This window comes from Pleurodeles waltl, chromosome 8 (assembly GCF_031143425.1).
Source record: "Pleurodeles waltl isolate 20211129_DDA chromosome 8, aPleWal1.hap1.20221129, whole genome shotgun sequence".
Classification (NCBI taxonomy): Eukaryota; Metazoa; Chordata; class Amphibia; order Caudata; family Salamandridae; genus Pleurodeles; species Pleurodeles waltl.
Genome location: NC_090447.1, coordinates 99,586,497 through 99,608,336, shown reverse-complemented (window position 1 = coordinate 99,608,336; position 21,840 = coordinate 99,586,497). Strand labels below are relative to the sequence as shown.

The 21,840-nt window shown below is 43.6% G+C and overlaps 1 protein-coding gene across 3 annotated transcripts in view; it reads right to left on the bottom strand.

Annotated features, from left to right (window-relative positions):
* Positions 1 to 1,971: 1,971 nt before the first annotated feature.
* COA4 (cytochrome c oxidase assembly factor 4 homolog) overlaps positions 1,972 to 21,840 on the bottom strand; it is a 31,248-nt gene continuing 11,379 nt past the window's right edge. For 2 of the 3 annotated variants that reach the window (XM_069203831.1, XM_069203832.1), the window contains exon 2: positions 2,151 to 2,676. In XM_069203831.1, the coding sequence (XP_069059932.1) occupies positions 2,409 to 2,666 (258 nt within the window). In that variant the 5' untranslated portion in view covers positions 2,667 to 2,676 and the 3' untranslated portion in view covers positions 2,151 to 2,408. Of the gene's footprint in view, positions 2,677 to 21,840 lie in introns of all 3 variants that reach the window. The other variant, XM_069203830.1, reaches the window with a different exon arrangement.

Here is a 21,840-nt window from a genome sequence, read left to right as displayed (position 1 = left end):
AAACCTACTGAACCGCTCAAGACTCAGTAATTCAATTAGCAATCTTTCTTGTAATAAAACCCACTTCTTCCCAACAAAGCTCCTGTCTTTACTAAAAAATGACCTTGGAACGCTGCCACTTAATTCCACTACAGACAAGAGTTTCCAGTCCTCAACGTTAGTGGCTCAGCCTAATTTATTGTTGGTGTTGGGTTGCTTCTACTGAACTAATTGGATGTGCATACTTCATAAGAGGCTTATAGTGAAACGATGTGGACTAGAATCAGTGTCCCCTAAGATGAAGTGGCCACCCTAGTTCTTTGATAAATCACTTAATATGCACGTGTACTGTCAGACTTCAAATCACTATGAGGGAGACAAGGAGAAGTCTGTGCCTAAATATACCCTTTACTAAGAAACATAACTAATCAAAGGAGCTCCTCAACTCTCAATGATCAAAGCCTTCTCTTTGGGTCCCCGCCAGATCTTTCGGAAGCACCAGGCAGCTAGGCCATTTCCTATTGTACATCCTATAGCCACGAAGGGGTGTGCTCGGACAGTTCAACAAGGGAGAAGGGTACCTAGGACGGGTTATGATGGTGCAATGCACAGCAAGCAGGATTAAGCTTGCAGGAATACTCAAATAGTACGGCCAGAAGTATGTCCAAGTCGCTGTGTGATACCTTCAGGTAGTTCTAGCTATTTAGGCAAAAGCATATTGCATCATCTGGGACTTGTAGCTGTGTGTCTACGATTGCAAATCTATTTGCAGCATCAAAAGTGTGGGTGGCTAAAAGCCAGGACTGCTGACGCCTATGGCATGCAATCACTTGGCAGCTTGACGGTAAAGGAGAGAGATGAATGCCCAAAATACAAAACCAAAATGATAAGCTAGAAGGATGGCACAGGGAGTACTAGGATGGCACAGATATGAGCTTAGGGAAGTGAGGGAAAACGAGGGGAGTACCAGGTGGTACCGCAAGAGAACTAATGACACCAAAGGAGAATGAAGAGGGAGGTCATTTGGGGAAGAAAGTGAAGAAGAAACAGGCAAGTGCTCGGACATAGTTAAGAGTATAAACTCATGAGAGCGAAGAAGGAAGGAGAGGACAAACGGAACAACTATAGCGTCACGTACAGGAAAACCAGTGAAGTGGAAAGTTGACCGTGCATGGAGAGAGCAATAGGGGCATTGCGCCGGACTGGGAACGAGAGGGGTCATAAAATGCATGTAAGGAATGGGGCCTGGCACAACAGGCACTATGGGCACCTACACAAAGAGAGGAGGATGGTTACAAAACACAAACGAAGAAGCAGGGGTACAAAGGATTGGTTCATTACACCAACACAGCTCAGACTTGGGCATGAGGTGAGGGGCAATGGAGCACGTGCAGATGCAGGCTGAGGAGAAGTGGGCAGTAAGTGAGTACCCTTGAGGGCAGAAAAGAACGTAGGAAGCACCCATGTTTGACAACAATCAGGCGCTCACTGCAAGCAGCTATTTTTTTTTAAGCCTGACAATTCATCACCATTGCTCTGAATAGATGTTCTGATATCCAATCCAAGCAGCTCAATGGAAGCATGAAGCTGGTTAAGAGGGCTTGAAGGGCAGGGGAAAGGATACAGTAATCTGTATTGTCACTTCTGTGCCCCCTGCTCCACTTAAGACACCTGCCTTCCACTGGCTCCACCATGAGATGCCAAAACATAAAAAACACAGCTAAAATGAATAGCTTCTCCAGCTAAGAATAATATAAAAGCACCCATATCCATCAACAGATTCGTCCTCTAAATAATAGTGAAATACTGCAAGACTGTCAGTCTCTGGAAGAGTTTATGGCTGACACGAGTTACTGAGTATCCTATTCAAAGACATGAACTAGGAGAGGTTGTGCTAGGGTAACACAATTTCAAGGACAGTAGTATGGTAACGGTGTTTTTAGAGGTGTTGGTGGGGGAATTCTAATGAAACACATTACTACACGATGCAAATCAGTCCTTGTCCACCCTCTATTTCCTTTATTTTCTATTACTGACTTTAACATCAACTTTTCCGTTCTCTATAAAGGGCTCTCTAGTAACTCTCGCAGAAAGCTAGCGCTAAGGCATGTTTCTTTGGCACATGCTTTCTTCTTGGTTCCAAGGCACCTGCACATTCACGCTGTACAATATTATTGAAACTTTTAAGGCTTTAATTGGCCATCAGTCCTTGCTGGCTCACAGATGACATGATGAATCCACGTTTTACAGTGGTACTCAACCAGGTGTCAGACTGTACTAGGGAATCCCATTGTATAACAGCGTTAAAAGTCATGATCAACCTACAGTGTTTCTTGGCCTCAACAGATGCTCTTATTTGTCGTCAGAAAGCGCTGCTGTGCCTGTGGGACGCAGTTCTTTTGCATTTAGTTCTCTGTTGCTCTTCTCCATCAGCTGGCTTCCTGTGCCAGCTTGCGCCTCCTCTGCAGTTCCTCTGTTTTCTGCTTCTGGTATGTGACCATACAACCTTTAAAATGCTCAACTTGTTTCTGACATTTTCTCCAGTCCTGGTGTTCTGCCATGCACTCCTGAACGGCGTAGTGAGCATCTGCGCACCCTGTGCGTGAGATCATCTGGTCAAGAGGGTCCTCGTCATTGTCGGCTGCTACTTTGGTCCTGTTGTGACCTCGTGGGGCAGGTGCTGACATCTTGCTCAATCTAAGCACAGATACAAAAATATGGAAATGTTAGCAAGACATTGGGCCTTGAGGCACTACAACACTCAAAAAGCAGACTTTTCAGGCATCGAATATGTCTATGTCCATATTGCAAAGAATGGAATAAATCTTTCATGACCAATAGCCAACCTAAGATCATGTTTGTTAACCAATTCTATTTAAACCTCCATGAACAAACAAAGTCTTCAGCACAATTACCTGTTGAAGGCTTTTCCAAAGGACTACAGAAGCAGGACAATGCATGAATAGAGAAAAGCTGGTGCTAAACGCTGTTCAAGCGAAGCCATAGTTGTTGCCGGGGTAGATAGAAGGTATTTTCTTGTGTCCAAATTGATCAGCTAATATTGCCTTCTTGCATAGAATCAGTTTAATGGAATCAACTTCATGGACTTAAAGAATAGATAGCATTTCATGCAACATTAAAAAAAAATAAGAACGTATACACAGTTTTCTTGTTACTACTGTTAGTAGTACTGCCTTCAGATCTCCTACTGACTGTAATAATTCTAGCTGTGTTACATTCTTCAGTATTACTAATTCTGGGAGCTTAGTCATAGCACAATAAACTTTTCTCTTTATTTTCACTGCCAGACCGTCGAGTTCCTGACAGTTACTTTTTTAGTTCACCCGTTTGCTGGTGAACAATATCGCACTCCTACAAAATGTCAATTTACTTTGGAGAAGTTTATTACAGATGTTAAATAGTGAGCGTGTTGAACATGTAAGGTCTCTCTTTCTCTCTCTTGACTTTTGTAACATCACAGGCTCTATATCCTGGAACTGAGTGACGTTCATGGCATATCCTTGGAATCTCAAAGTACTCATTTTATGTTTGTATTGCAGAAAATGATCCACTGGGTCAGGGAACATTCAGGAGGAAAGAGAAGGTGAAGCTGTGGACATTGCTTGTGTCATAGTTGGACTCATGCTCTAGGCAAGGCTGCTGGCTTAGGGATGACAGCACTTTTGTTTGAAGGTGACTAGGCCAATCCTAAAACAAGTTGCAACTGTAGGCCCAACTCTCCCGACTCACAAGCAGTACCTCACCAACTACCCAGACAGTAAAAGGTGATTTGTGGCAGCCTTTACACATGGACTCAAGAGTGCGTCATCTCATGGAAGTCGTGGTTAAATGGAGATAACCCTTTTCTCACATGAGCAACAAGTCTCAGTTACACTCAGGCAATGAAGGAGATGCAGTAAAGTTTTCAATAGGTTTTATTAACAAGACTGCAATCTACTGTAAATTGCATGGGCTGCAATGATTATGATAATGAACAATGCAAGAAACAGAATTGTAAAAATTTGAGTCGTGAATATAAAGACCCCCCACCTCTTTCAATAACATGAGATGTGAAATAGGCCCACGTGCCCTACCATGATGAACCTAATCTCTAACCTAATGAGAGCTAGGGGTGTTAAACCTAATCTGCCAGTACCATGTCCATGAGAAGAGCTCCCCCAACCCTCATTACTTTGGAATGAGGTCTCTAGATTAGACTCCGTGGGGGCACGAAGGCTGGGTCTGCATCAAGACGACGTGTAGCATAGATAGTGTTGATGGCATCTGGTAGGAATCCCTCTGATAACCCTGTCTGCGTGACATATATTTATATAGATCTTGTAGGAACCCTGATGCAGATATGTTCTCAAATAATAGATAAGAAGGCATGCTTGGGGTGGCAATTACATAAACAATTCCCTCCAAAAGTACATTATGTTCCTGTCACACGTAAGTGGGAAAGGGACATGATGTGAATACCTACATCTACCACTTGTCTTTGACGCTGATAGTGACACCTTCACATAGTGGCTCTGATACTGTGAATTCAAAACATCTTCCTAACCATAAACATAGCAGCCATCTTGGAAGAAATAATTAAATAAATGTGCTAAAACAGAGCAGGCTAAGTAGGTTAAAAGTCACTAGATGACAGGGCACAGGCCAGCAAGCCAGAAGGCTAGGTAAACTCCTGAATCCCAGGGAAACTAAACGGGATCCACTACACTTGGGCTTTACCGTGGCTAGCATGTTTGTTTTTGGCTGGGTAGCCTATTTTCCATTGTATGGACCTTCCATGCAGCCAGGTGGCCTGGTGAGAGGCTGCTGAGAGCACCCATGGTTATACGTGCAGCGGACATCTGCAATGAGCTGCACTGGATCTTGAACGCAGGCGGTGGTTGCAAGATGACCTGATAGACCTGGCTAGAATGGCGGGAGCTTGAAGTGCAAGAAGTAAGATCTTGTCAGTCTACTGAGGAGTGTAAATCCAGGTAACATTTGCAGAATGTCAATGCTGAACATTGCAGGACAGTCATGTGCTGATAGAATATTTTTGTCAAATCAAGATGTGTGTTTGCTACATGCTGCAGACCATTTTGAGACCTTAAGTGTTACAGTTAACCTGTAAAATCAAAAAAAGCTTTAAAAAGACAGGTTTCGTCACTTTACAACACATATGTAGCATTCATTATTCTCCATAAAAAGGACTGACTGGACATCCTTTTCAGCCTCACCAAACAAATGAGCGTTGGCAAAGTCAAATCAGTCTTGCCTATGCAAGAGTTATTGGCTTTGCCAATGTGTTTTAGACATATTGTACACCAGTGTGGCTGCTGTTCAACATACCTAAATGTTTGTGGCATAGAGTAGGGTGGCCTGGAGTGAAGTGGTGTAGACTGGCATAGACTGGAGTGGTGTGTCGTGGAGTGTTGTAGAGTGACAGAGTGTTGTAGCGTAGCTTGCAGTTTCGTAGAGGAGTGTAGAGTGGAGTGATGCAGAGTGGCGTAGAGTGGCACAGAGTCGGAGGAAGTAGAGTGGAAGGGCGTGAAATGGAGTGATGCGGCATAGAGTGTCATGGCACAGAGTGGAGTAGAGTGTCAGAGTGGAGGGGCATAGAGTGTTGTAGTGGGGTAGAGTGTCAGCATGGAGGGGGTAGAATGGAGTAGAGTGGCATAGAGTTTTTTGGCATAGAGTGGAGTAGAGTCACATAGAGTGCAGTAAAGTGTTGTAAAGTGGAGTGGTATAGAGTGGATTAGAGTAGTGTCAGAGTGGAGTAAAGTTCATAGACTGGAGTTTACGTGAGTATGGTGGAGTGGTGTACACTACAGAAAAGTGGAATGGTGTAGAGTGGAATGATGTAGTGTCGTAGAGTGTCCTGGAGGGTCATAGTGTATCGTGGTATGGGTGTTGTAGAGTGGAGTGATACAGAGTGCCGTAGAGTTGCATGGAGTAGCAAAGAGTGGTGTTGAGTAGCATATAGTGGTGCAGATTGGTGTAGACTGACACAAAGTGGAGTGGAGTATCTTAGAGTGTAGTGCAGTGTCGTAGAGTGCGACATAATGGAGTAGGGTGGCCTAGAGTGACGTGGCATAGAGTGGGGTAGAGTGTCAGAGTGGGGTACAGAATTGTGGCATTGAGTAGAGTGGAATCGAGTAGAATGCTGTAGAGTGGAGTGGAGTAGATTGGCAGAGTGGAGTGAAGTGGCTTAGAGCGGAGTGACGTTGCACAGAGTGGAGTATAGTAGAATGGAGTAGAGTGGAGTAGAGTGGAATAGAGTGTCGCAGAGTGGAGTGTTGTAGAGTGGAAAGTCGTAGAGTGAGTTGCATAGAGTGGAGTGTTGTAGCGAAGAGGGAAGTAGAGTGTCATAGTGAGTTTTGGAGTAGAGTAGTGTAGAAATGACTGGCACAGAGTGGAGTAGAATGCCAGAGTAGGGTATGCATGGTGTGGAGCATACTGCCATTACAGACAACAAATTTTCAATTGAAATGACCATTACATTTGAACAGTCATACGGTTTCACTGATACAACTATAGAGCGCACAAACAAAGTGTGGAAATGGTATCACCAAGCATATTGTTTGTATTAAAATATTTGTTTTCAACACACTTCAGAATTACAGAAAAATGTGCTTCATTTTTGCTTTCCTAATTCTGATATATTCTAAAATATTTGCCTAGTTGATTTGCAGATATTTAAATTGTGTTGTGTGCTAGAAAAAGTAACACCCTACAGCCGTTCCTTCCATAAGGGTATGCAGCGGGATTGTCACATAAATCCTCTCACTTTGAATTCAGAAACAGAAAAGTTAACACCAAGCTCCCTGGAAACACAGAACCTGGTATTTGACCTCTGTCTTTGAATGCAATGCAAATGTGACAAAATAATAACAAAATTAAAAGGCTTGTTTACGGAAAGCGAGCATGCATTTATACATTACATTGAAATAAAATTACACATAACATGCACACATTTAAGTGTTGGCTTTCTAGTCCAAATATAAGCTTGTGCTTCTAAGGCAGGGCAATGCAGTTTGATAGAAAGTTCAAGATGACAAGCATTTCTGGAAGAAAGTCAATGGTCCCAATGATCCTCGAGCTGACTGTAAAGTGTCTTAAGAGGCCTATACTAAAGCATCTTGAGCGCAAAACAAAAAAAACATCCTTATACTAAAATCAAACATGTTGGCTTTGGCAATTACTGTTTTATATGATTACCATGGGGAAGCAAGTTGCAATGTGCAACTTACCATGGCATGGTGGAAGAACAATGAAATACTTGAAGTAGAAAGTAGCGGGGGAAGTGCCTGGGGATCAGTCTTTTACTTCACCAGTGCCCTCCTGGGGAAAATATATATCACTAAAAGTGTACCCAGAACATGCACCGTCGCTTCAGCACTCTAGAGGTTAAGTCTTCATATGGTGTGGTCTTGACTCCTGAAAGAGGTGCCAGGGCACTTTACATAGCAATAAGATATCACTTAATACAGTCCGGTAGGAGTCATGTGACTCACACAGAGAAGAAGAATGTCAATAGCCAACAACCATCATGATGCAACATGATCAAAGGGTCACACATCTATTTTAATGAGGTAGTCTGAGAACATCATAAGCACAGGAAGTCAGCTATTAATAATTCTGAGTCAGCCCCACAAAAGGGAAGCAAACATGCGCCTGAAAGAGATACTGTGATAACATAAAAGTTGGGATGGCAGTATGAACACCAGGAGCCATATTACACATTGTGGTCTGGATGCACAACAGGCCTGTGTTTCTGCTTTGTACATCACCAGATACCATAGAAGGGGCTGCAGATGCTTGTGCAGACCCTTCTGTAATATTGCAAGCACCAGCGCTATCTTGAGATCCCTCATTTGCTTCTTGAGAGGTGTGCCCTCATTTGCATGGAAGGATGCACAAAGGAGGGAATAAGTTTGCCTCTGCACCCACACCCTATTGCAGACACGGAGGCAAACAGGCCATTAGGAGGTGTACTGATAGTGCACCACAAAAAGGTGCCGTATTGTCAGTGCGCCTCCTGGAGGAAGCCCTCTGGAGGAGGCTAAGAGGGTCCCTTGCGACCCCCCCCCCCTCAAAGACCATCTCCGAAGGCGGGTGCGTCCACTGGCTGCACCCACCTGCAGGGGGATCTCTGTCCCCTTTTTGAAGGGCATGCAGTGACAGCCTACACTGTGAAACACGGAGCAGCTTTTAAGCAGACGCTCTGTATTTTACCTGTATGTGCTGCCCCTTGGGCCGCAGCCAGTTTCCGGCTACTCTGGGGGGCAGCACACTGATTGCAATAGGATGCATGCGCTGTCCCTGTTTGTGAAGGGTGCACTTGCTTAAAGGTGCGCCGCGGTGTTAACAGGGACACTGCACCCATTACATAACATGGCCCATGAATACATGGAACGGGGCCAGGGAACATGATGAAACTGCTGAGGAGAGATGTCTTGGAGGCTCCAAGTCCATTTTAAGTATATCTTGCTAGGAAAGGTAAGGAAATAACATAAAAGACAGGTAGCAGCAAACTAAATTAGAAAATAAAGTGCTTCTAAGTGTAGCGGGAGCTTTGTCATACGTAGCACTATACCCTTTTCTCTACTAAACCAGCAATTTGCTGACTGTAACCTTTTAGTTCTCACAATAATTGTTAGGGAACAATCTCTCGCTTGCACAAAATAGCCTTCAATGTTGGACGAGCTCACCATAGCGCGAAACAACTGTTGAACACCGCTATGAAGTGCGTGTGCAATGTACAGATCTGTCTATTTATCTATCGAGCCATCCAGTCTATCCGTCCATTCTTTTTTTTTTTACATCTCATTTTATTTAATGTAACATACATGCACGTCAACAACGGGGCGCACTGAAGCAAGAGCAACCCCTGAAATGGGGGAGGAAGGGCGATCCCCTTTAACACTGCCACCCACCCATCCCCGTCCTCGAACAGGTTTTTAACCCCCCCCCCCCTCCCCAAGGTCCGAATTTTCTCATGGTCGATCCAATCTTAACTGGAATGTCCTATAATAGGGGAGAGGTCCGGTGAGACGAGGGAACCTGATGTCATGAGAATGAGCGACTGTGGAAGTGGTCAGAGTGTCCAGGAGTCAGAGGAGGAGAGAGGGAGAGACAAGGTGTGGTTGTGGAGAAAAGAAACACAGTGAAGAGGGGGGAAGAAGATACAGGAAACAGGTGAAAACAGTTGTGTGAGGTGTAGCGGAGACATGTTAGCAGGTTAGGGCTGACAGCCCAGACAGCAGCACACTGATGGCTTGACTGCTTCTACTGAACTACACTGCTGCAGAACTATTACAGCGCGTCCACTCTGAACCTCGTTTCTAAATCCTCTGCTTCTGCTCCTCACCATAGAATACTTAGTTCTCAGCACTAAATACACGCAGTACATACAATATCTGACTATATCCCACGAGAGCTGCCCACATGCACCAGCTCCAGCTAAAAATAGAGGACAGGTGCCAGAATCCAGCTGTAACCAAGCAACCGGGAGCTCTGACGGCGAGAGGCCGTCCCTGCAGCATCTTACGAGGGAGCAAACATTCTAAGTAGCCCCTTTTCACTCAATCAGTAAGCAGTTTTGAAATGTTTTTTAAAAAATCAAGAAATTATAGCTGACAGAACTCATCAAAGGCCCCGGGGTGGGGGGCGGGGGGTTAGGAGGGCGTTGGTTGGTGGGTGAGTCTGAAAGAACCAAAGTTAACTCCATAATGCTGATATATTCAAGTGTACAGTTTTTTTTATACAGCATACAATTTATAATGACCTTGTGCTATTATGATTAATGTAAAGCCACCTACCGGGATTTACTTTTAACAAACAGAGGCAGTAGTTACATGCATAGTACAAACTGCCACACTGTGCAGAGGAGGTCTGAGAAGTCATTTAATGCCAGAGTCGGACTCTAAACCAAAAACAGGCCTAGCATACATCTTCATAACTGTCCTACACTGCAACTAGTTCACCAGGCTGGCTATTGGCCGGTGGCCTCTTCCCCTTTGTGTTCCTATCTCCATGTACATACAAATAGAGGCACAAAGATGTATTAACAGCAGTGTTTTCAAATAAAGCAATAGGTTAAACAGGGACTTCTTTAGGGGAAATAAAACTATTGCATTAGTTACTCCAGGGTCTGGCACAGTACTCAAGAGCATAATTTCTCAATAAAGTGATACATGCCTGTCCTTTTAACAAAACTGAACACACTGGGTGTAAGGCAACGAGGATTCACCCTGTTCCTGAAAGTATGGAGAACATGGTGGCAAAATGGTGCAGTTTTGTCACAACTTTCTTAAATATTGACTAGAAAGGTAACAAACGGCACAGGCAATGGAACCATCACAGCACTGCAATTTTATGTACCTGTCATTTCAGAAAAGGTAGCAGTCTTCACTTGTACATACGTTTTTAAGGCTCTAGACAGTCACTTTTTTGTAGATATGATTTTAGCTAATTTATATCTCTGAAATCACTTGGAAGGGATAGAGAGGAAAGAAGTAAAGTTACACCTTTGTTACAGTCTGAGACCAAAACAGTAAACGTAGATAGCTCTAAAAATCGTATACAGCAGTGGTACCTCTAATTACAGAAACCTAAGTGCCATAAAGTTACATCACTCTTAATAGCTCATGTCTCAGACAGCAGTGATGATGTAAAAAGGTTTATCAATACAGAAGGTGAAATGACATGGTAATCTTCGTAGCAACTACCCGGTAGCACTATGGAAAGAATATGACCAAAAACGAATCTCATGAACTAAGCATGCAAGATCACTTACAAACTTGCTTTAAATATACTTCAAAATGAAATTATTTTGTATCCAACCATCAGCTTGACTGCTTCTCAAAAAACACATCTTGCTACCAAATGCAAGCTATTTCTGTAATATAAACTCAATTTCGCCCAAACAAAAACATTACATTTAAACTTCATTTTTCCTAAGTATACATTTGGCCTCAAATGCCAGCTATCCATTTTGATCAATAACTTTGATCTACTACTGAATAGGATGGCCACAATATGCCAATCATGGTGGACCTTATACCACGACTGGAGATCACAGTGCCAAGGAAGCCAACACTATGCCAAGAATTATTACCATTACATCAGGGGAAGTGTAATCCCAGGAACTAATATCAAGGATAGCCGCAATACAGCAAGAACCGTCAACATTATCTCTTGGGAGCATTAGACTTTGGAAGTCTCCATATTATAAGACGCCAGTGAAGAATGCAGGCAACGGTGGAGCAGAGACGCACAGAGCAGGCTAGATGCAACAGAAAAGTAGGGGAGTGAGGGCGCTGCAGAAGACATGAAGGCAGGGAAGGGTAAGCACTTGAGGTGATTTGGTAAGCGTGTCTTTGTGTGTGAATTTGGGGATCCGAAGCCGAGAATGTGAGTCCCTAAACCCTGGCATCTCTGTCCTATGGCCACCAGAGGCAATCTTTGGAATGATGGTGAGCACACCAGGAGTTTGTCTGGACCTAGTGTAAGGGCAGTCATGGGGTGGACACAGTATACTGAATATGACTGACCTTATGCTGGGCGAGACATATACCTGCAGTGTCTTTATGCCTCAGGTGACTTACATGTCATTTTCTATGACCGGTTTGTGGAAACAAGGCAAGCTGTTTTTTTACAACTCGTCTGTGTCGGCTGTCAGCCTAACATCTCCGGGGAAACCTTTCCCTCGAGACACAGGTAAGGTGTAAATATATCCATGCACATTTCTTTCAGGGTAGCCCATTTTTTAAATGCCAATTTAGTAGGCACATATAGAAAATAAAGCATCGCATCCCGGTATATATATACATTTATATATATGATGGTATGAAGCTATCCGTTTTTACTGGGATGCCAAACCCTTTCCTCACTATTTAATAAACACACATAGTGGCCATTATTTATTTTAAAAAAGCACACATATAGTGTGCATAATCTTACCCTGCTACACACAATGTTTTGTCCCTGTGCAGAAATGGCAATCACCTCCCACCCACTGAAAAATACCGGGACTCCGTGAACTAGTTTCAACCTGACAATGTTAAAAAAAAACATACCTGTACGTAGGAATGTTTTTACCATGCTTAAGGTACATCCATTGAATTATCTGTGCAATGATGCTTACAATCAGGTTTTAAGTACCATTCGACACTCATCCGGTGCATTATGATTTATTTGTACGATGGAAAAATAAAAAAATAATAACCAAAGTTTGGAGGCACCAATAACACGTTTTCAGAATCCTCTGGTCCTGATGAAACTCTGTCAGTAGTATATGAAATGAGACCTGTCGACTTTAACACCTCAAAGATTTATATATAAAACACTATTATCAAGTTTTTAATCTGTGCTAGTATATACAAGAAAGTGTTTATGGTGTAACCCAGACATTGTTATAGAATATTGGAAGTTTCACACGTACAGTGGAGGAAATACACATATTTTGATTGTGGCTTCCCACATTATACACAAGGTCAGTCAATCTTAGGAATAGTGAAAGCACAGATGTCCTGCATTCTTTTCAGAGAACCACATATGACAAAAAATATATTAACTCAGCAGCCGCAGGCCCGCTGATGACGGGGGCAGATGTATTAGAGCTGATAAGGGGCCTAGACTTCCCTTACTTACTACATGAGTTCCACCAGTATTCAGACTTTCCTAGCAATCCCTGTGAGGGAACCAAGACCACATCGTAGCACATTACTGAGAATAAGCTGCTTTTCACGTCCTCTAGGACACACAGATGGAGATCACCCTGTACGGTCCTCATACACGTGGGTCATTATCCCTATAGTGATTTGCCATGTGTCTCCCATTTATGGTCTGACCTGGAGCTTGACAAGTTTGCTATTCTTTTGCTCTGGATATTTCAAACAACCTGCGAAATGAGAAACTGACCAGGATTGTCCAAGGGAATCACCATACAAGCGGCTTGAGTTAGCTGAATGGTGGCCTGCCCTGCCCCAGGGCACCAGGGTGTTCTGTTTTAACCTTATATGTACCCTTTCCTCTGTTAGGGACCACTAATGCGACAAAATTCCCCGTTGGCACATCAATGGGGCTGCTGGATGAGGCATTAGTATGTGCCTGCTTATTAGTTCCTCACACACTCCCCTCCCCGCCTACAACATTCATCTTCAGCCTACATTGTCAATCACCTCAAGCAATGAGCCTTCAGCATGTGTCAGTCACATAAACAGCACACTCTGGGCCCCTTAGTGGCCTCACAGCCACACTTTGTGTACAAACTCGATGGCAGCGATCTAGTGATCACTTGTCGTAACATACTTATCTATAGGGAAGCTGCCCCTACAGAAGTCTGGCCAATTGTGAAGATTTTAATGTTGGGCAGGCACGTAAATACTGCTGGGTTTAGCGCTTATAAAAATACCAGACTCTCCAATGGTGTAGTGAAATATGTGCCTTTGACCACTGACTTTGTGTTGCACCACCTTGCACCTGGCCTAGCTGTCCAGGGTTCACCAGTTACAGACTACATTTTGTATTCTGTTTAGCTTTAGATTCATTCTGCCTATTGACTTTATCATAGCATTAGACACTGCCATGTTAAAGCTGCTCGTAATTTTCCACATTGTAAACTGTGCTTTCATTCTGTCTTGTTTTCGTGCTCTTTCTCACCGAAGAGCTAGTACACAATATGGAGGCGTTAGTCAGTCAGCGTGATAAGGATGTACTAGACTGATGTTTATGGTACAGCAGGAAACGGCTTAGGCTTTGGAGAGACACCTTGGGAAACTGGCCAGTTCCAACCTGTTTCTTTCAACCCTGACCTAATTTTGCCAGCATGTTTGAATTGCGAAATTAGTTTTTTTTTTCTCCAGAAAGCTCCTTTTGTTTTTTTAGGATATAAAAAGACCCAGTGCGACAGTGAGAGTGTGAGTGGCCTCAATCAGGATTCTAGGCTTTCGGATGCCTGATATCTTTCCCGTGAGGGTGGAGATCTCGTTCTCTTTTGCAGTCGAACGGGCTCACCATCTTGCTGGCATGAGAAAGATGAAGAACTTGGCAGGCCCTATGGTGATGCATTTTTACTTCATTATTTGCTTTGCATTATAATATAAATACATATATTGGCTATGTATATTGCAGTGGAGAATCATTTTGGTATATTTTCCTTTCATTGCTGTGACTATTTTTAAACGTGTGCTTTCAACATGCTAATCTCCTTTTAGGAACCTCGTGGTGACATAGTAAATGTCTTCTTTGAACTAAGTGGTGTATTCCAGAGATTTTTGTCAGCTCGGTCATTAGTGAAAGCAAAACAAATGGTTCCAGCACAATGTAACTTTAAAAGCCAGTGTATCGGGAATTTGGAGACTGCATTAGTTTACGAAACACTGGCTCTGCACATATCTGGACCCTATAGGACATTTGGTTTCTTACAGCTTGTCCCAAGCCATAAGCACTTGTGTAACTAAGCAAGCACCAAACACATAGGCCTGTACATGCTCACTTTACTAATGTAATAATTTCTGGATGCAGCCTACCAAAATATTTGTACAAACAAATAAATACATTATAAACCGAAGTGCAAGTAGGACATCATTTCAATTCAGACTATCTCGATTACAACTTTGACAGACTAAGACATATGAACAATAATGAGTACATTAAGAGGGCAATTGTTCCCACATTAAGGTGGGGCACTTGGGCACGAAACCTTGTGAGATTTCTATATATAATCATGAGAACATTATTTCAGACATTAAGACTGGACTCCCTAGTCTATTAATAATATGATTGAGTTGCTTTTAATGCCTAAGAATTCAATAAAGTTGCTAGGCACATGCATTTACTAACAGGAAAACTACTTTTTGGATGAATAAGCTGCAAATCAACTCAAATGTCAAGCTAATTCACTTTTTCTCTAACTTGCTTCTCAAAGGATAAACGTCAATAAACTCTAGTTTTATTCAAGAATAGATCTCTGCGATGCCCAATGGCCTCATGTCATGTGTGTCCTCTCAGGGCAGTCTTGGCTTCCCAGACGATTATACATTGCATTCTGTTAGTAGTTTTTTTCCCTTTAAAAGTATGGAGCTCTAGGTTTTAGAAAGAAAGCAAGGCGTGGACTAGAATGTTAAAATCCTGTAGTGTGTATTAATGGTACAGAAAAATGAGGCACATACCAAAGCCTTGATAGCCTACCAGTCGACCGTGACCTGAGCCACCAATGGATGTTCTGCTGGATTGGCAGCAGCAGCCCCTCCCTCCTAGACCAGAGGGGACTCCCAGTAGTGCTGCACCCAAAGTGAGTACAGTAAAATGACGAATGGATCAAAACACCTATTAATAAGTAGAGGTGCAAACAACAAAACAAGACCACTGCAATAAAAGCCAGAGACCAAGTGAGGGCCGAGTTTAAGGGAAGAGGAGAAAAGGGACATGATGCAAAAGTATGTGAAGACACCTAGTATGGAAAACAGTTTTAGATGTACACATATCTCATCTTTGAGGGAGAAGGTTTTGAGGCTGGTGACCAAGTGGAAAAGGATCTTTTACCAAGACCACAGAATATTAGTGTGTCTCGTGTCAGCCCTTCTATCACTTATTTATCATAGATAAAATCAGTAAGTGGCCTTTAAATGTAAATTAGTCGGTGAGTTTACGTAAAAAGGCTTTAATGTACAACTGGTGGTTATGCTGGGGTTTTCTCAGGCCTCCTTCAATTTTCTACTCTTTATGCTATAAATGCTGTTAAAATATGTTTGCAAACAAAACAGAAAGATGGCAAGATGTCATGTATATAGCAGAGTGACAGCAGTCCAGCGTGCCAGGTCACACTTCTCAGGAGCTGACAGAATATGGTTTTGATCCTGTGGCAATTCTACAATTACCAGCAAACAAATGCAGCATTCCCATACAGGTTGAAATGCTGTGCAGGAAAGCAGGGGGTTCAAAAGAAACACTGAACAGCAGCACTGTGCTGATTGCTGGCACTTTTTGTTAACTCTATTTCTTAGAACATTTGGCACTGGTGACCCATAAAATAGGTAATCCGATGAGCCACCATAAACATAGATACGAAGGCCATCCCAAAGTTCTCTGGAGAATCCTGTTTGAGGCTTAAATCAATTGTGCCTTGTTCCTGCTTTAAGAAACATTCTTGTGGTGTAATTCAGTTTTATCGGACAGGGTAATCCAGTGTGAAGAGGAACCTTGTGATTAATAATAAAGATGAAGACCCTAATCAAGATGAAGCACCCTGTACTGGGTTCATGCTCCAGAGGAAAGAAAAGGACGCAAACCCGATATGCACTGCCCATTTAGGATGCAGAAAATAAGAGGGTCAGTGAAGCCAACGAATGGTAAGCAATAGGTTATCTCAAAGCCCCTTGTGGTACAAAATATCTCTTGCAAGCGAGAATGCATGCGCTATTGCAGGCAAGACCTAAAAATTGCACGTTTATTCCCGATAGCACATACAGAAGACGCTTGTCAAACTTGGGAGGAGATGAGCGCAACACTACATTAATGTTTGGTCCAGAATAACGACTTTATGAGCAACTGGGGCGTGGTTGACATTTCAACCCAGCAGAACAATAAAAAAAACATTATCAAGGCAAAGATATACTAGAATGAGATCTGGATTATAAATACGAATTAAAACACTTAATAGTATAGTGCACAGTTATGTTTGCTCTCTGCTTCAGTGAAAAAAGGAGCAGAAACTTACAAATTAAGGTAAGTGGCCATGACAACTGAAAAAACAAGACATGATTGATTATAGTCATGTATGAAAAACTAAAAATAGTTAGTTATTAGATTTTCTGGTTTGCTTACATTGATTAATGGCAAAGAAAAGTGAAAGATGTGATTGATTGGGTCCGCTTCAAAGATCCGGACAGCCTTATTTTAAAGAAATAAATGGAACAAATTTTAGTAAAATGGCCGCAACACTTCTTCCAGCCTAGCAATATGACCATCATGCCTACCCAGGAGCCCTAGCCTTAGTCTTAGAGCAAATTCATTGTACCTCCTATAAAAAAATATTCCAACAGCCACAATACACACGCCACTCAAGATTAGGAGTCTTTTTGGAAGACCGCCGAAGCCGCTGCAGGCAACAGACTGCCAGTGCTGGCGGTCTGTTGCCCGCCATATTAGGAGTCATTGGAGGACTTCCTCCCATTTATGGGCGGAAGTCTGACTCCGAAGAGGCAGTTGCATCGCCAACACCGCCACGGCAGCAAGACTCTGCCCACCGTATTACAAGCCGTAATACGGCTTGGCGGAGTCCTGCTGGCGTGTTGGATGCTGGCGGTGCAAGACCGCCAAGACCCATCCCCTCCTAGATGACCTCCTCGACGGAGAAGGTAAGTGGTCGTCTGAAGGGGGGGAGGTGTCTGTGTGTGTGGGTGCGTGTATGCGAAGGGGGATGTTGTCTGAGTGCATGTATGCGGAGTGGGGTGGTGAATGCATGCATGTATGCGATTGAATGTGAATGCATGTGTATGGGGTGACGGAGTGTGTGTGTGCGAGCGAGTGGGGGGGTGTGCCTGCATGTTTGCGAGTAAGTGGGGGTGTGTGGCTGCATGTTTGCGAGTGAGTGGGGGTGTCTGTGTGGATGTATGCGTATGCCGAGGGGTGTGTATGTGAATGCATGCATGCGTGAAGGGGGGGTGTTTGTAAGTGTATGGATGGGGGGCTGTGCATGTGTGTGGGGGTGTGTGTGCTCCCGACCGGAATGGGGATTCCTGTCGCCGTGTGAGTGACTGCCAGGGTTTTCGTGGCGGGGTGACCGCCACGGAAAGCCTGGCGGTCTGCAGCCTTGTAATCCGGCCGGCAGGCTGAGGCCTGCAGCCGGGTTGGAGGTGCACACCGCCGGCCGTGTCAAAGGTCAACCCTCAAGGGTTTGGCCACTTTGTCAGCCACTCGCCATTCCACTTGTTTCTCACAGTGACCTGTTCCCGCATATGATGATTTTATATGGTATCCTACTGCAATGACAGCCAATGCGAGTTTTCACTTTTTGACTGGTTAGCCCTAAATAGATTGAGCAACAGGGAAATCATACAAAATTGATCATATTGCAAGAGCTGGGGTGGGCAAGATGGCTGAGGCCGAGTATTAGAAAATGTTTGGCCTATTTGAAATATGCTCTTTAATAATTAAGCCAATATGGTGAATAGCTGGGCTAAAGTCCATGTTGTTGTTGCCTCTAATTTGCAGTCTATGATTATTTTCTGGAGTTATATTTGTGCCTTCCCTTCTTTAGGCTATCTTCCAGCCAGGACATGGTGGGTTTGTCTGATGGGCCTGTAGATTCTTGAACCTCTCGGCTCCTCTTCCTAGTCGAAGCCTCACTGTGACATTCACTTGAGCTTGGCTACGGAGAGAAAAGAGTCGCACTGGGTCAGTGTTGGTGCAGCGGAAAGTCGATGTGAGACGCCGCGGGTGTGGAACTCTAAGAGAAGCAGAGTTGCAGTGGACCTGAGGTGGGAGGGCTGGGAGAGTTACTGACTGGATGGGAAGTAGAAAAAATGAGGAAAATGTGGAGAAATCAAATATAGAGCAGTCAGATCATGGAAGCGTCTAAGATGGACCCCCTCCCCCATCCAGATACTATTTCCTGTGCGGTCACATAAAAAAGTTAGGAAACTCTTAAACAAGACTACAAAAGCAAGGGAAGTTATATAAAATGATCTGCGGATTCGCCAATAGGTAGTAACAGAATTACTGTAGTCTTATATGGCGCCGTCAGGTGTAACTGCAGATTGATCATCATATGACAAGTCTTATATTGGGTAATGCCAAGTCTGTGGAAGGCTGTTGAATCTCGCAGATTGGCACATTTTATGAAAGTCTCTAATAGTGCAAATCTTCTTCCGACCGGAAGTACAACCTTAAAAAAACTGTGCAATTTAAGGTAAAAAGAGAAGGCAGCAAGATAAAGTTAGTACCTTGTCAGAGAGATTTACAGCTCTAGAAAAAAGGTTTTGATGAAGGAAGTATAAATTAGTGTGCAATCACAGTGTCCCTTACTGTACATTCAAATTCAACTGCTTAATATCTCATACCAAAGGAAAGTAGAGCAAGGAGTGCTAAATCTGTCTGATTGCTCAAAATGACCGATATTGTAAACACTGAAGTAATGAAAAATTGTGATGACACCCATTTTGGGATTTGAACAGCCAATAACAGAATTCCTCACCCAAATATAAATATTTCTCAACACAGGAAGAGTAGATGGTGGCATAGTGAAAAGAAAGGTGTCAAAAGGTAGAAAAATAAACTGCAGAACATGGGTTCATTTCCGCACAAATCACCACCCCTGTTCAGACCTTTGGAATCAGTCGACAAGATCTAAGTGGTAGGCTGAAATATCAACAGAAGATTCTCACGTGGTTATTAGACCCAGCTGAATTACAACAGACAACAAACCAGGATCAGTTAAGATGAGAACTCCCATACTTTAGTTAAACACATCAGAAGAGTGCCCCTGCAGGTGAAGGGAGGGCAACAGTGGCAGATCAACAATTATAACTACTAAAGAAAGTTAGGAAAGATACTGATGTAGAGATAAATAATTAAAGGGTTAAAATAAAAACCCAGCAGGTAAGCATGCTGATGTAACCCACGAACCAGAAGGATCAGGTCTCCTGGTACACATTTGTATGCTATTAAGCAACTACAAGAAAAGATAGATTACACCAACCAAATAAATGAGAAGAATCAGAGCGAAGTTAATTTACAATTAGCTAAGATTAAAAATCAAATTGCAACCACAATAGATGCAAACAGGGGAAAAAACTACAATTTGCAGTAATATGGGAGGTTGGGTGGCTCTCATACAGTGGGAGTTAGATATGAATGTGGCAGAACTTGAAGCCATAGAAAGAACAGCAACAAAGTTCTTGAAATGAATTTGTAGTGCCCTGAAAAATATTCCAGTCTGAATAGAATATGTGGCATTGGGGTACTTGGCACACCTGAGGAAAATCTTAGTCTTACATTATTCAATTTGAAAACGTGAAAAGTCCAAATCCACCTACTGATTAGAGCATACAACAAATACATAAAGAGCAATCATACAACTCACAAAAAGATCCTGCCAAACTAAGGAAGATCTTTGTTGATTTTTAGACTTACTCTATAGCTGAAACTATTTTACAAAACATGCAAGCCACAGCAATATAAAAATAAATACAGTCTAGTTAGACCATACATGTAGGAAGTTGGCTCTGTATGCACTATTTCAAAGTAAGGAATAGTATGCACAGAGTCCAAGGGTTCCCCTTAGAGGTAAGATAGTGGCAAAAAGAGATAATACTAATGCTCTATTTTGTGGTAGTGTGGTCGAGCAGTAGGCTTATCCAAGGAGTAGTGTTAAGCATTTGTTGTACATACACACAGGCAATAAATGAGGAACACACACTCAGAGACAAATCCAGCCAATAGGTTTTGTTATAGAAAAATATCTTTCCTTAGTTTATTTTAAGAACCACAGGTTCAAATTCTACATGTAATATCTCATTTGAAAGGTATTGCAGGTAAGTACTTTAGGAACTTTGAATAATCACAGTAGCATATATACTTTTCACATAAAACACAAATAGCGGTCTTAAAAGTGGGCACTTAGAGCAATTTTCACAGTTCCTGGGGGAGGTAAAGTATTGTTATTTTTAGCAGGTAAGTAAATCACTTACAGGTCACAGTTTTGGGTCCAAGGTAGCCCACCGTTGGGGGTTCAGGGCAAACCCAAAGTTACCACACCAGCAGCTCAGGGCCGGTCAGGTGCAGAGGTCAAAGAGGTGCCCAAAACACATAGGCTTCAATGGAGAGAAGGGGGTGCCCCGGTTCCAGTCTGCCAGCAGGTAAGTACCCGCGTCTTCGGAGGGCAGACCAGGGGGGGTTTTGTAGGGCACCGGGGGGGACACAAGTCAGCACAAAAAGTACACCCTCAGCAGCACGGGGGCGGCCGGGTGCAGTGTGTAAACAAGCGTCGGGTTCTCTGTAGGTTTCAATGGGAGACCAAGGGGTCTCTTCAGCGGTGCAGGCAGGCAAGGGGGGGGGGGGCTCCTCGGGGTAGCCACCACCTAGGCAAGGGAGAGGGCCTCCTGGAGGTCACTCCTGCACAGAAGTTCCGATCCTTCAGGTGCTGGGGGCTGCGGGTGCAGGGTCTTTTCCAGCTGTCGGGAAATTAGAGTTCAGGCAGTCGCGGTCAGGGGGAGCCTCGGGATTCCCTCTGCAGGCGTCGCTGTGGGGGCTTAGGGGGGACAACTTTGGTTACTCACGGTCTCTGAGTCGCCGGAGGGTCCTCCCTGAGGTGTTGGTTCTCCACCAGTCGAGTCGGGGTCGCCGGTTCACGCTTCTTGCGGGTATTTGCAGGGGTCTTTAAATCTGCTCCTCTGTAACAAAGTTGCAGTTCTTTTGGAGCAGTGCCGCTGTCCTCAGGAGTTTCTTGTCTTTCTTGAAGCAGGGCAGTCCTCTGAGGATTCAGAGGTCGCTGGTCCTTGAGAAAGCGTCGCTGGAGCAGGTTTCTTTAGAAGGCAGGAGACAGGCCGGTAGGACTGGGGCCAAAGCAGTTGGCGTCTTCTTTCTTCTTCTGCAGGGGTTTTCAGCTCAGCAGTCTTCTTCTTCGGTAAGTTGCAGGAATCTAAATTCTTAGGTTCAGGGAAGCCCTTAAATACTAAATTTAAGGGCGTGTTTAGGTCTGGGGGTTAGTAGCCAATGGCTACTAGCCCTGAGGGTGGGTACACCCTCTTTGTGCCTCCTCCCAAGGGGAGGGGGTCACAATCCTATCCCTATTGGGGGAATCATCCATCTGCAAGATGGAGGATTTCTAAAAGTCAGAGTCACCTCAGCTCAGGACAC